General features: G+C 51.1%; 3 protein-coding genes across 3 annotated transcripts; 2 read left to right on the top strand and 1 right to left on the bottom strand.

The window, feature by feature from the left end:
- Positions 1-225: 225 nt before the first annotated feature.
- On the top strand, positions 226-2,429 carry BDV17DRAFT_288726 (uncharacterized protein; the record flags this gene model as incomplete). Its single annotated transcript, XM_073761474.1, has 5 exons — positions 226-862; positions 956-1,213; positions 1,292-1,950; positions 2,001-2,048; positions 2,130-2,429. The coding sequence occupies 5 exons, from the start codon at positions 226-228 to the stop codon at positions 2,427-2,429; spliced, it is 1,902 nt and encodes a 633-aa protein (XP_073618499.1).
- Positions 2,430-3,547: 1,118 nt separating this feature from the next.
- On the bottom strand, positions 3,548-4,510 carry BDV17DRAFT_288725 (uncharacterized protein; the record flags this gene model as incomplete). The annotated part of the gene is made up of 1 exon (XM_073761473.1): positions 3,548-4,510. The coding sequence occupies one exon, from the start codon at positions 4,508-4,510 to the stop codon at positions 3,548-3,550; it is 963 nt and encodes a 320-aa protein (XP_073618498.1).
- Positions 4,511-8,660: 4,150 nt separating this feature from the next.
- Positions 8,661-11,660, top strand: BDV17DRAFT_280140 (cytochrome P450; the record flags this gene model as incomplete). The annotated part of the gene is made up of 6 exons (XM_073759836.1): positions 8,661-9,022; positions 9,091-9,766; positions 10,007-10,072; positions 10,134-10,272; positions 10,335-11,415; positions 11,543-11,660. 6 exons carry the CDS (start codon positions 8,661-8,663, stop codon positions 11,658-11,660), a joined length of 2,442 nt encoding a protein of 813 aa, XP_073618497.1.
- Between the last annotated feature and the right edge of the window lie 2,134 nt (positions 11,661-13,794).

The raw sequence follows: 13,794 nt of genomic DNA, 5'->3' as shown, positions 1-13,794 counted from the left end.
GCGCCGGCCCCCAAAATGACTGACAGGGACACAGCCGCCTGGAGTAGCTGTTTCACCTTCGTCTCGTAGTTTGCCAGTGCTTGTAGGCCCTTGCGAGTCAACAAGAGAACATTAGGACTGCAGTAGGGGAGAGAGTATATATAGGACTTACACCTGGTCCGTTGACTGGACAGTACATAGAACAATCTTGCAACGAAAACGCTCCATTGAAGGGCAAAAACGACCATGGTCAAGATGTTCGTCAACCACTTGCCTCTTCTCTTTGCCTCATCACTCCTTCCGTTCCTCAGCACACATGCAGCTCCTCTCGAATTCGACAGCACCATCGAAGCCCGCGACGACGGCAACGTCAGCGCCCAGTGGACATGGCTTCACTTCGAAGACTGCGACTCAGACCAACAACAAGCCATTAAAGACGCGCACGAAGACGCCGTGACCATGGCTCTACACGTCGACAACATTGATTTCGCCAACGACCCGGGGGCCATGGACTTTTTCGGTCCCAGCGCGCTGAACAAGGACTGGCAGGGCAACATCCAGTCTGTGTTCGACCACATCGGCACGTTCCGACTGAGCGATGTGTGGCCCGGGTATAGGATGAATGCGCGCTGCGGGTTAGACAATGATAGGAAATACCAGAATCGATGCGGCAGGCAAGGTGTCATTGCGTATCAGTGGAACACGAAAACCGATGCAGAGGATCCGAACAATGCCCCGGCTTATAATAAGGATGATTCGTTGAGCAATATGCACTTCTGTGATCAGTTCTTCTACTATAAGAAGCTGGATGATGCGATCAATGATCAGAAGAATAATGACAACTTTAAGTGGCGGTATGATTTGACCAAGTATAAGAACCAGGGTGAGTTACCATCGGCCATCCTCACCTCTACCTACCCACTTGAACGTTCCGTCCATGGTCAGTTTGCCTAGATGCTGACTGTTTCGCTGTCAGCATACATCATCCTGCACGAGATGATGCACGCCGCCGTCATGACCTACAAGCAGAACAACAACCGCCGGATTCCCGATCTCAGCATGCATATCTACGAGTATGTCCAGAAGCCGGACAGCCGCGACTGGAAGAAGAAGCTCGTCAAGGTCGATGTCTACCAGCCTTATTATTGCAAGGTCCTTGCTCGGACTGCCATAGAGAAGATTGCTGAGGAAGGCATTACTATGAATGCAGATAACTACGCTCAATACGCTCTATGTATGTATCCCCAATCTTTCCTTCCAACCGTGGACCTTGGATACCAATGTAATGGATCTACTGATCTGACCTCCCCAGCAAAATACGTCCAGTCCAAGCTCGACGGCAACCAGTACCCCTGGCTGCCCCTCGCTGACAAACAAGCCGAAGACTGGTTCAGGAGGACAAACGCCCTGCTAGTCTACGACAGCGACGGCAACTTCGGCGTCAACACGGGTGCTCTCCCGAACGACGTCGCAACAGACGACGAGGCCGACACAGATTACACAGCCAACGACCTAGGCGACGACGAAGTCGTAACCCTCGACAACGATCCCGACACCGACACCCTCGCGCCGGACTCTGATTACCCAGACGACTTCAACAGCCAGATCCGGCAATGGAGCGGGTACATCGACACGCCTGCCCCCGAGTGTGCTGGCTCCTCGGGCGACCGGAAATCATTCACTGCGGCCGACGGCGAAAACGCCATTAAATCTTTCTGCGGCAACACCGGGCTCTATGATATGGTGTTCACGCCGCCGATTAACCAGGGAACTGGACAGACTCCTGACGGGAAGGGGAAGGCTCTGGGAGCGAGCGGGAGCTACGATGTTAACGGGGGGAGTGATAAGTTGTGGATTGGGGCTTACTTTGCGGGCGGTGCTTGTACGGGCACGGTTACGTGGCCACCTACTGGGGCTGGGCTGCGCGATACGGATCTTTGCATGGATCGGTTTAGGACGGTGCTTAATGGCGTATGTCCTCACCTTGACCATGGTCCATCAGTTCACTAACAATTCAACAGTGCGACACCGATACAACGGACAGCAAATACGGCGGTAGCCTCCAAGACGTCTGCCTGGCACGTCCATTCCATTTCCCATCTACCTCATCACTCGCATAGAACCTCAACTAACTCTGACTCTCTAAAAAGGTTTACCAACTCCAAGCCGTCGGCGCCGACTCCGACGACCCCACCGGAACAATTCCCAGCGGCGACCACGGCGGGGTCGAATGCAAAGACACCGACACCTCCATACTGGGCGACAGTTACAAGGACACTTGCACTTGCTGGTACAAGGACCTCCCCGACCAAACAGACATCTTTGGCTTGCCGAAGGAGGGTGGGTGCAGTGATATCGACTTTATGCCTGCTTGGTCGTATTTGGAGGATCCTGATTATAGGCCCGAGCATATTGAGCCGGTTGCTACTGTTACTGCGAGGGCTTTTTAATGGGAAGGGAGAGGCACGGGAGGTCGAGGTCGAGGTTAAGGGTGGGGTTTCATGATTCATTTTTTGTATAGTTTGTGCCAACTCCTGTGTGGTTTGGTTGGGTTGGGTTGGTGTTAGTTGTTGGTACTCGGTTATTGATAGATGGGAGAAAATACATCTATATAATAACAAAGACATTGTCCTTGGTGATGATCAACACCGCGACTCGAGCCTAAAACAGAGAAAGCGGTGCTGAATGCAAAAGGTAAACAGAACTTAGATAGCTAGCCCCAAAAGACATGGCATAGCCTCCAGGACGTGCCCAACGCGGTCAGGAAGCATGAAGAAAACATCATTCATGTGTCCTCTCTATCTGTACATTGCATTTCTCTGGCACCTCCACAGACCTCGGTCAGAACGGACTCTAGCCGTAGTAATCCCAAGGGAAGAAGGTAGATAAGATAACTAGGTATGGAGATTAAAAGGGCGTTGTTCCCGTCGATCATGGAATCGGGCTTCATCGAAAGAGAGCTCAGAGAAGATATAGAACTTTGTTAAGGTGAATGACCAGTTCGCCTTACGAAAGCCCCTCGGATGTATCCATCTGCTAGTTTTTGCGTTAGCTTTCAAGTCGAGTGCAGAGCGCCGTAGGCTTGATTATAGGGACCTCAAGTTTTGGAAACGGCCGGGACCCTCCCGACCACCATTGCGAACTCCTAAGGCTTACCTAGACAGTACCTATATAACCTGATTGAATGGGTACGTAACTGGCCATGCCCGGATCCTGTGGAGGCTGAATTCCGGTCACAGGTACGGCAAATTGTTAGGTTAGATTCGCAGGAGTATTTTTATTTCACGGATCTAGTTTCTTAGGGGAACGGTCCTTGGTTACAACTAGGAATGCGAATGTACATGACGTGCTGAGGACTCCATGGAACGTCTGACGCCCAGTTTATTGGGATTATTCTACGCGCCAGGCTAATACTATGTAAGACGATAAGAGAGACTGCATGGCCAAGGACCTAGGAAGACTGAAAGTAAGAGTCAGTCGGAGCAACATAAACAAAGTAGATTCGCAAGTCAAGGTATTAAGTGTGAAAGTATAGCCAATCTGATATGGTCAAACGAAAAAAAGCCGATCAGCACACCAAATGAACGCCGTCATTTCCCTGATCCCTCTCGAGATCATCCATCAAGGCATCCAGCTTCCGCTTCAACTCCTCGCACATCGACTCATGCCTCCCGTGGGAAGACGAGACAGACACCGGCGTGGACAAGCCCAGTCCCATTGCATCCATCAACCTCCCCAAGCATGCCCTAGCCCGTTCCAACTCTTCTGCAAAGGTTCTGCGGCAAAGTACCATTTGCTCTGCGACATTCATTTCAAACGCGCCGAAGCGTGTCCATCGGTCTAAGGATCCAGCCCCGGGGCAAGTTATTCCCATACTCATGCCGTCGTAGATCTCCATCGAACGTTTGAGGTCAGAGTAGGCGAGACTATAGAGGCAGATGAGTTTGTCTAAGACCACTGACAGAAGGAGGTGATCTTCGTTATAGGTGTGAGCAAAGGAAGGATTTGAAGTAAGCTGAAGCAGGGTGGTAGTGTATCGTTGACTCGAGACGAGGGTCGAGTCTAGGGCAGACAAAGCAGTACTACCGTGGCCCGGAGACTTGCATTGGTGGGCAAACTGCACGGTTTGTTCGATACCGTGAAGGAGCTGTAGGTATATCATGTACTGATGGGAAGGGAAGGGTTCGGTAAGCAGAGGGTACTGCTTTGAATGGGCGTCTGGGTGTATCGGGGTGGTCGTGGATGCGAGGGGCTGGATAGACTCATCGGCGTCGAGCTCCCAGTCTGGACTTAAAAGGCCCGGGCCACCTAGGTGATCAAATTCCGCGGTCCAACAGAGGTTGTTAAGGCTTGATAGGTCTTCTGGATTAGACTGCGTAGGATAAGTTGGGGAATGGGCGTAAGTAGCTTCGCTTCCAAGTGAGTGTGCGGTCGGGTACTCCTGGGTAAACGGATAGGAGGACGTGGAGATTGGTATGGCATTTCGCCCATCGTACGCTTTCGGGGCATCAAAGCTGTGAGCTGCTGTCATTATCGGGGGCGACAAGATCGGTGTTGATATGGAGGAGGAAGTCGAGATGGGCGCAGACGACGAGGCCGATACTGCGGCAGCGGCGACACGGTTGGCTTTACTCCGTTTTCCAGGTACTTTGCCAATTCGTGAGATGGAGAAAGCGCATTTCAGACGGAGATTTGAGCAGCGTTGACAGCCTGTCTTTTCGCCGGAGCAGCGGACCTAGACTGGATGAGATACCACGATAGTAGGGATGGACGGCGAGCATACCTTGGCCGCATGGCATTCATTGCAGGCCGATCGCAACTTCGGTGGTCGTTTGGAATTCGTACATCTTCCAAATCTTTAGTTTCCTGGTGCGCCGAGGGAAGAATGATACTTACGATGTCTGATCCATGGCGTCGTCGACTGAGTCGAACAGTAGACAGCGAGAAGCTGAGGAGCTGTGCCGGCCGAATAGAAGCATCAGCCAACCCACGTATATAGACTCAGGGCTAGTGCCGCCCTCTGATAATGCATAGATTGGAGGCAAAACAAGGCGACACCGCGTCCAGATACAACGAACCCAAGTAGATTCCGTCAGCACAGCAGCCGATCGGTCGTCGACGCACACGCCCACCACTACCAGGGTTGAGATTAGCCAGACACATTGTGAAAAAAACCAAGCCAGTCTGAACCCACTGTCGTGCAGGCAACTCCACCCTCGTCTTGCAGCTGCATCAAACGATGGTTGGGTGGTTCTGCTCTGTGCTGCGACTGCGTGTGCCGTTGTCGCTCTTCCATTGCCGTTGGGAGATGAGTCGACAGCACGTGAAAATTAGATTCACATCGTCAGCTTCGTCTCACACTAGACTCTAAGATAAGAAGAAAGTCCGTGCTCTGAATGCTTCGCGATGTGGCAGCTGCAACCAGTGGAGACCCCCCCTCTCTCTCTTTCTGAAATCCCATGCCTGGTCTTCCATGCAGTTTCCCACAGCAGAGACAGGATGCTGGGTAGACACATCGTGTCGGGTTGAGATGACGACGATCAGAACTCCCAGACTACATGACGCAGTCACTATGTCCTCAAGAGACCTTCTACTAAGACGAAATCTCAATGATAGGACATCACGAAAGTCCTTCCCCAAGCCACCAACTCAGTCATCCACAAATAATATGCGATATATTCATCCTGAGGTGGAACATTATCCTACCATAGGCTGCATTTCAAATATGACCCGCAAATATCTCTCCTCAGGGCCCTGGGCCCAGGTTCCCCTCACTATGATCTCGATGAACAAAGGGAAGCAAACGAAATGATAGGCTACTCATGCTATTATTGGTAGGCTTCGCTGAAACTGATAGAAACCCGCACGCACAGACTTCACTCCAGCAGCCGAGAAACCTTCATCGATTTCGCATTGCGCCCTCTGCCGTGCAACCCAGGCAAGACAGGCGCCGTTTTACGCTGATCTCGGCTCTAGAAGGTCCAAGCCGCGATCACGGGCTAAGACCGATGTGGTGTTGTACGAGAGGCGAGACAACCTTCAAGCTATGGGCAACAAGAAAGACTCTACGAAGAGAACTCGAATAGGGCCTTCCCAAGAAACTTCCAATGGCAGCACCAACGGCTGTACTAGATTGCCTTTACCATCTGCAGTGGCAATGTCAGCTCAACACATCCACCTTTGTGTGACTTTCTGTGGACAAAGGTGGCACCTGGTAGTAGGTTTTAGGGCCTCGGAGAAATGTCCCTTCATAGACTCTTCCTTGTGGCTAGCCTGGACTGGTATTGTTGAGAAGGATTTATTCAACACTTCATGTAGATCTTCGCGTTTAGAAAATGTTGAAAATGTAAAGGGAATGAAGGGCTTCTTAAGTTTAAAACAGGCGTGGTCAGTATTCTCCCAATTGCATTCATACTATTGAACCATATCTATTTATGTCGCTGCGTGGTCTCAGGGTAGCCCAGTTGGTTCTCACACTGTCCGCCGCTATGGTCCGGTTGGCGACTCAACCGTCCTTTGCTCACCAGCTGCAGGAATTATTGACGACCAACCAAATTCGTATCCCCCGGTGAGAGTTACCCATCCCCGAGTATGGAATTGAGATGCTATGCCCTCGATCTGTGAAGGGTGGGCTCTTGATCGGCGAGCTATCGAGTGCCTGGATATTAGCCAGCTAGGATGTCCCAAAAGCTAGCAGGGCACACAACGCGTGTAACAGATCTTCCGGGTATCCTAAATATTCAAACGCTCTGATTTTTCTGGGAGTCGATTCGCAGGTCGGGATCAAGCCAGGATCAATAAGCTGTGCGGATTTTGTTTCTCAGCAGGGGTAATTCGACAGTGGCCTGCCAGCGAAACGGAGCTTATAAGTCATCCTCCAACGTAAACGCCGAGCCAGACAAAGGCTTAAGGGAATACATCCGTTCCAGACGTCAAAGCGTTCTCGTCATGATCGCCCATACGCAACAACACCCCTCCCCCGTCTTCTTCATCATGCAGTGGAAAATTCGGTCGATGGTCATTCGAACATCAGAACTGCACAACTCCTTCATGTGGCTCAGAGCAACCGCAGTTGGCCGCTTCATCGATGGTGACTCGGTCTCGATGTCTGCATGGCTAGCACTGGGCACGATTGTCGCGGGGTACCCGACCATTCTATTTGAGCGATGTCGCTGGCATCCAGTACCAGAGATTATCACTCCAAATCCCATTCAATCTAGCCATGTCTGCGGCCTAGCTGCAGTTGAGGTCAACACTGATGCAGTTCCTCAGCAATCCAATCACGACTGCTACAACCAAGGGCTAAGGACCTCACGTGACAGAGAGCCTTTGACTAGAAGCAGGGCAACAATGTTTCTGCTCATTATCAGGGAGATCAGAAGTACTGTGTGACCTTGGGTTAAAAACCCAGTGAATATGGAATTTCCCTTGACAATAACAGAGAATCCACAAAAGGCAAAAATTTCCAGGTAACGGGGTTATGCGCCAGTCCAATAAGTCTTGCTGTCCTATCACCACTTCATTAATGGTCCAAAACATGACTTAAACTTCCCGATCAGCCGACGCCGAAAGAGCGCCGTCATACAGCCTTGTCTGCTCGAAAACGTGGTCCGAGAGCAAAGTTATGGATGCGCCCGTTTATGATCTGCCAAAAGCTAACCCTGTCTTCGTGGAACGAAGATATGACCGACATTGGGTGAACGGTCCCTATTTCCAATGGTAACACTTCTGGCGGAAAGCCTACAGCCGAATGTCAAAGGAAGTGTTCTCTCGGGATATCCTGTTGTCGCGTTGTCGGTACATCTGCCGAAGAGAGTTCCGAAGTGGCTAGCTGACTCGCAATGCCATCACCCTTTGAAATCCCAGTAACTATGGGCCAATGATCAGAGGATTGGATGGGCGCTTCAACTACAACTATGCAAAGGAAGTTATCGAAATCCCAGCAGCACATCGCCTACCAATGTTCGGTCTTGAGAGAGTCCCAGAATTTCCAGTGCTCGATCACGCTTTTTAAGCCTGAGGGCCTTGTCGCTTCTCGAGTTTCATCTCTCATCGACCGGCGGTATGAATTAGAAAGCCACAAACCCTCTTCCGCCTCATGATGCTTTTGGCGCTTGGCCGCGGATGGGAACAAGACTGACTACTGAGCACGGTCCTCCCTCTTCCAGCCTCGACTGGTTTTCAGCAAAGTCTTTCATGAATAACTGACGATGAGTCAGACATTGGTTGCTCGTAGGCCCAGGGAGAGCGTAGACTCACAATATTTTTGGCCCCGCTGATTAGCTGAACAGATACCTCATCCTGAAGTGATGTGGATACCTTTCGTTACTGTACCGTGCAGAGCAACGCAACGCCAAGAAGATTTCCCGGTTCAAGACAACGACGACTACTATACAGATCATAAGAACCTCATCGAGGGCGACAGTATACGTCTTTATTATTTTTTATTTTTTCAGCCACTCCTGCCGCAAATCTGGTGTGGCATCCACAGTTCCGCAACCGGCGCGCCGGAAGCGGAAATAGCCCTAAGTCACCTGCACCACCCGCCCGGACCCGGACACCTCACTGCAATCTATCCCTTCGTGGAATCTGCGACAAATTCTTGGTTCAAGGTAAATAACATGCCCTGACGACGAAATCTTTCCTCTGCGCGGCCCTGAAGGGAATGCACCTCGCGCACCATGATCGCGCAATCCCGCCGGCGACGCCTGCTCTTGATCCTCCTCGTCCTCTCGGCATTTATTGGTTTCTTATACATAAATGCCGGCTATGTGAGTTCAAAAACATGGAGGCCGAAGTCGGACTTTACAACCATTCCGAGCTACCGCCGCGTGACGAAAGTTTCTATGCTCTATGGGGCCAAGAACTCGCTTTACGAACGAGCATTGCAGAGCCATCGACGCCACGCTGAGAGATGGGGGTATGGGATGGATGTGCTACAGGAAGATATTGCGGTCGGCTATTGGAATAAACCGGCGTATTTGTTGGCGTTGGTGGTTGCTGAGTTGGCGAGGCCCGATGGGGAGAGGGTCGAGTGGCTTATGTTTGTTTCGTCCGAAAAAGATATCGCGACGGAAGCCTTCAGACTTATATACTAATGGCAGATTGTAGGTGGGTGGACGCGGACTCAGTCATCATAAACCCAGCGATACCGCTCGAGATCTTCCTCCCTCCGTCGAACGTCGAAAATGTCCATCTCGTCGCGACGAAAGACCACAAGGGGTTGAATACGGGTATTTTCTTCCTCCGGGTGCATCAGTGGACAGTGAACATGCTTGTCGAGGCACTCGCATACCCGGTCTATAAACCTGATATCGATCTCGGGATGCAAGTCGACCAGACCGCTATGGAGAGAATACTTAACCAAACTACATACAAGGCCAACGTGACATGCCTACCTCGGACATGGATCAATACATATGAGTGGACACACGCATACGAAGGGACGAAAGGGAATCTCCTGGTCCATTTTCCTGGGCTCGGAGAGCAGCGGTGGGAACATATGGAGAAGTGGCTGGACACTGTGGAGAGGACTCCTGAGGAGTGGGAGGTTCGGGTTAGCGAGACGTGGTACTTGCAACAGACGGAGGAATTTTGGGACCGGATTCACAAGGCGAACAAAATTATTAGCAGTCACGAGAAGAGACAGGTTGGGGAGAAGGGTCCTTCACCCATACCATCATCCAGCGACAGAGATCTGGACCGGGCGGTGAATGAGTTAAAGAAGGTGCTATATGAGGAGCCGTACGAGGGGGAATTACTCGACCAGCGGATCAAGGATTGTAATGTAGTATTAGATCGATCTAATTAGCGTCAGCGTTGTGATTAAAATGAGGCACCTAACACTGCCCTGGAACAGAGCTCAATATTATGGCGCTTCAGGGTAGCATCCGTACCCAATCCGGCATTATTGACATCACAACTTACTGTAGTACGGATCTCGGCGACTTTATCTACCCATTAAAGTACTGATGGCATGATCCTTCGAAGCCAATTGTTGATGCATGAAAGTACGCTCAACATGCAGCCCAGCTTCGTCGTGGGCAATCTGCCCACGTTCCTCCTCGTCTTTGGCTTGATATACATTCTTACGGTATGAACAAGGCAAATGATAGATTCACCTGAGTACAGATATGGACTAATAAATACCACAGGCTGCATACCGCATCCGCAAGAACCCCCTCTCAACCCTTCCAGGTCCGGAGATCACAAAATGGACCGACCTGATTTTAAAGTACTACGCTGTGCTCGGCCAGCGCCCCCGCTACGTCCACGCCCTGCATGAGAGATACGGTATTCATCCATCCACCATCATTCCGCTTCAGCAAAGTGAAAATAATATTAATAGAATACAGGCCCCATAGTCCGTATCTCCCCAACAACAGTCGACATCTCTTCAATCCCCGCAGCGCGCGAAATCCACCGCATCGCGTCGCCCTTCCTCAAATCTCCCTGGTACCGCCTTCTCAACCGCAAAGACGGCGAGAGTATCTTCTCAACCACAGACCCCGAGTACCACCGTCGACACCGCCGACTCCTCTCGTCTCCATTGTCCGACACAAACCTGCGCAGTGTCGAGCCGCTCGTGGCATCGCGGATCAGTCTCACCATTTCGCGGATCCGTGAGGAGGCCGTGTCCCCGCGGAGAGCGGCAGATATCTACAAATGGTTCTTCTTCATGGCGACGGATATAATCGGCGAGTTAAGTTTCGGCGACTCATTCCGCATGCTGGAGATCGGGACGAAGAATCAGTATATTTCGGATCTGGAGACCGTCGCGAAGATTGGTGGGATAAGGGCTACGTTTCCGGTTACTATGCGTCTTGCGGGGATTCTGCCTTTGTCGATATTCAAGGAGGTTGTGGCGAGCACGGATCGCATTCTGAGTTATGCGACGCAGTCGGTTGATCGGTATAAGCGGCATCTGGCACTCAATCCGGATGACCCAAAGCCGACGCTTTTTACGAAGCTTTATGATGCGAGTCAGGTTAAGGAGGGCGACAGCGATGGCGAGTGCTTGAGTGACCGGGAGATTCGGAATGATGCACAGTCGTTTATCGTCGCGGGGAGTGATACGACTGCTAATACGTTGACGTACCTTGTCTGGTCTGTCTTGAAGAATAGGAAAATCCAGGAAAGGCTCGTCGCCGAGCTCGCTGCGTTGACGAAGACACTGAGTATCGAAGAGGGACTCGACAAGAAGGACGCCCTGTCGGATACCTCCCTACGCGATCTGCCTTACATGAACCAGGTCATCAACGAGGCGCTGCGTCTGTACCCGGCCGTTCCCTCGGGCTTGCCTCGAACCGTTCCGGATAAGGGCAGCACCCTTGCCGGATACTGGATTCCTGGGGGTGCGACGGTATCTACGCAGTTATATTCGTTGCATCGAGACCCTGAGGTCTTCGCAGAGCCTGAACGCTTCGACCCCTCGCGGTGGGAGTCCCCGAGCAAGGCGATGAGAGACGCATTCATGCCGTTTGGGGCTGGATCACGGAGTAAGTACTCGCCAATTTACTTTTCCAATTTACTCTACCCCAGTGAAGGACGGGACTAACGATAGATGGATGGATAGACTGCGTCGGATTGCACCTCGCAAAGATGGAATTACGCCTCGCGACGGCGTACTTCTTCCGCTCGTTCCCGACAGCGAGACTCTCCACGCGCGAGGGAATGTGTGATAGTGACATGGACATGATGTTACATTTCCTCCTGTCGCCTAAGGGGAAGCGCTGTTTGGTTGAGGTTATGTGATGGTTGGATCCTGGGGGTTAGGGTTTGTTGGAGAGTCACTGGAGTGTGCCTCGTAGGGCTTGGTACGGATTGGGAACCGCGAGAGAGGAATTTTAGGGGCAGCATGCAGTTGCGAGTCGGCAAAAAAAAAAGTTGACAAAGTTTAAACACCTTTCCTGAGTAGTTGGACACAATCCTGATGTTGGTTGGAAGATTTTTTTGGTAACGAATACCAAATTAGACACATTGTCGCCAATGAATATAGTCAATAAGCTCTGCTGCGGCTCTTTGGCTAATTGTTATCCCAAACTCTGATCTCGCCGCTGGCCACAAGAGTGATCCTTTCGTGCCAATAGAAGCATATAATCGTTGGTGACATACAGTAATGGGCAATTGTCGGTGGCTTTTATCCAATATCCAAATCGGCGGCTCAGATCCCCTGAGTAGATCTCGGGCTTCATCGGACTCGGCTTCAGGTAACTTGCATAATGGTAGAGTACAAATAAATTCTCCGTATCCCTGGGGATTTCGCAGGGAGCTCCTTGATCAGTTACTCTATATACTCTGCCACACCTTGAGTGATTCCTCAAGACGCGTCGTCATTCCTGGGACGGCAGTATAATGCCATCCTTACACCTTTATGCCACGACTTCGTTCATATCCCGCCTGACTTCGACTCCGGACGAGGACCTGAAGTAATGGTTTATACTTGATCTGGATGTGAGGAAGGAGTTATCCACGGAGGTGGCTCGGCTTCCACACTCGGTGTATGGCAAGTTGCCAGAATGATGAATTGTATGTCTAGCTGCTGGTCGGACAGAGAAATCGCAAAGACTGTTGCTGAAATTGCGTTCCAGAATATTCATCCCCCGAGACGTATGGAAAGAGACAGCGATGGCCCGCGCTAGAACATTTACGTGGGGAGGTAGACAGGAACAAGCACGAGTAGCGGCAATGAGAAAACAACGACGGAGCCAATGACCAAGAGGGAGATTGCGCCAAGACGAAATAAATCAGAAGGAAAATAGACCATGGACCTCAGGGAGTCCCGGGTGGCGTCTCACCCCGACAGGATGGACATGGCACCTCGTCACTATCCTCCTGCCAATCCCACACATCGACGCGCTGGTGTGGAGGACAGGTTGTGCCAGCGTATCTGGCTTAACTGCACACGGCAATGTATATGAATGCTTCGTGACCGCAGATCGAGAAGCGGCCGTGGACGCTGTTGCACATCTGTACCTGTTAGCCTAGTTTGATTCCGGAATTATCGCTCTTCTTACTTTGACTGATTATTGGGACCAACGTTTATTGTTTTTGCGATTTGTCTTGGGGGCCTTGAACTGAGTTTTGTTATCAGATGTCAAACAGAAAATCAATATGTATCTCTCCCTTCCTTTTCAAAGAAGTAAGGAGCTTTCTTCACCCGGGAATAGTCTGCAGTTACAATACACAAGCAAAGAGACCCCATCGGCTGCTTTATATTGACCAGACCCCCTTGACGGCCAGAACAAAACGCAATGGTGAATGATCCTTGACAGGCAACAGCTTCCTTCTGAGTCCCTTCATAAATCAGTACCGAATCCTTCCTGGTAGAGCTGAACTGGCGGCTGTGCAGTTGGTTGCCGCAGTACGGAAATTGCTTCTTAGCTAGGTACCATGACATTCGCTACTACCCCCTACACCGGTGAGACCGAGAAACAAAACGTCATGTGTGGATTTAGTTATCAAGATCGCTTATTTAAATTAAAGATCTCGATTGACGAACCTATCCCGGGGAGAGAACCCATACAGCGATGGCCAGGGCCAGCCGGGATGCCACTCAGCCTCGTAAATAGCCGCGACCACGCTGCAACGGCACATCCCCATTAACCGCCGTGCTGAGCACAGGCCCAGCCCACTTACCCCCCCTGATCTCGAGTCGAGATGTGCCGCAGTCATTTTACCGGTTTTCCTCTATTTTCCAGCCAATCATGTTGATTTGGCACTTTGGTTGGTCCTGTGCTCAAGCAGAAGGATACCCAACCACAAGGTTCGTTTTGTTCCTTTTTGATAGCCTGGAAGAGCAATAGATGACGCTTT

Source organism: Aspergillus undulatus (assembly GCF_047715775.1).
Source record: "Aspergillus undulatus strain CBS 261.88 unplaced genomic scaffold BDV17scaffold_9, whole genome shotgun sequence".
NCBI classification, from domain to species: domain Eukaryota; kingdom Fungi; phylum Ascomycota; class Eurotiomycetes; order Eurotiales; family Aspergillaceae; genus Aspergillus; species Aspergillus undulatus.
This window is presented reverse-complemented; position numbering and strand designations above follow the sequence as displayed.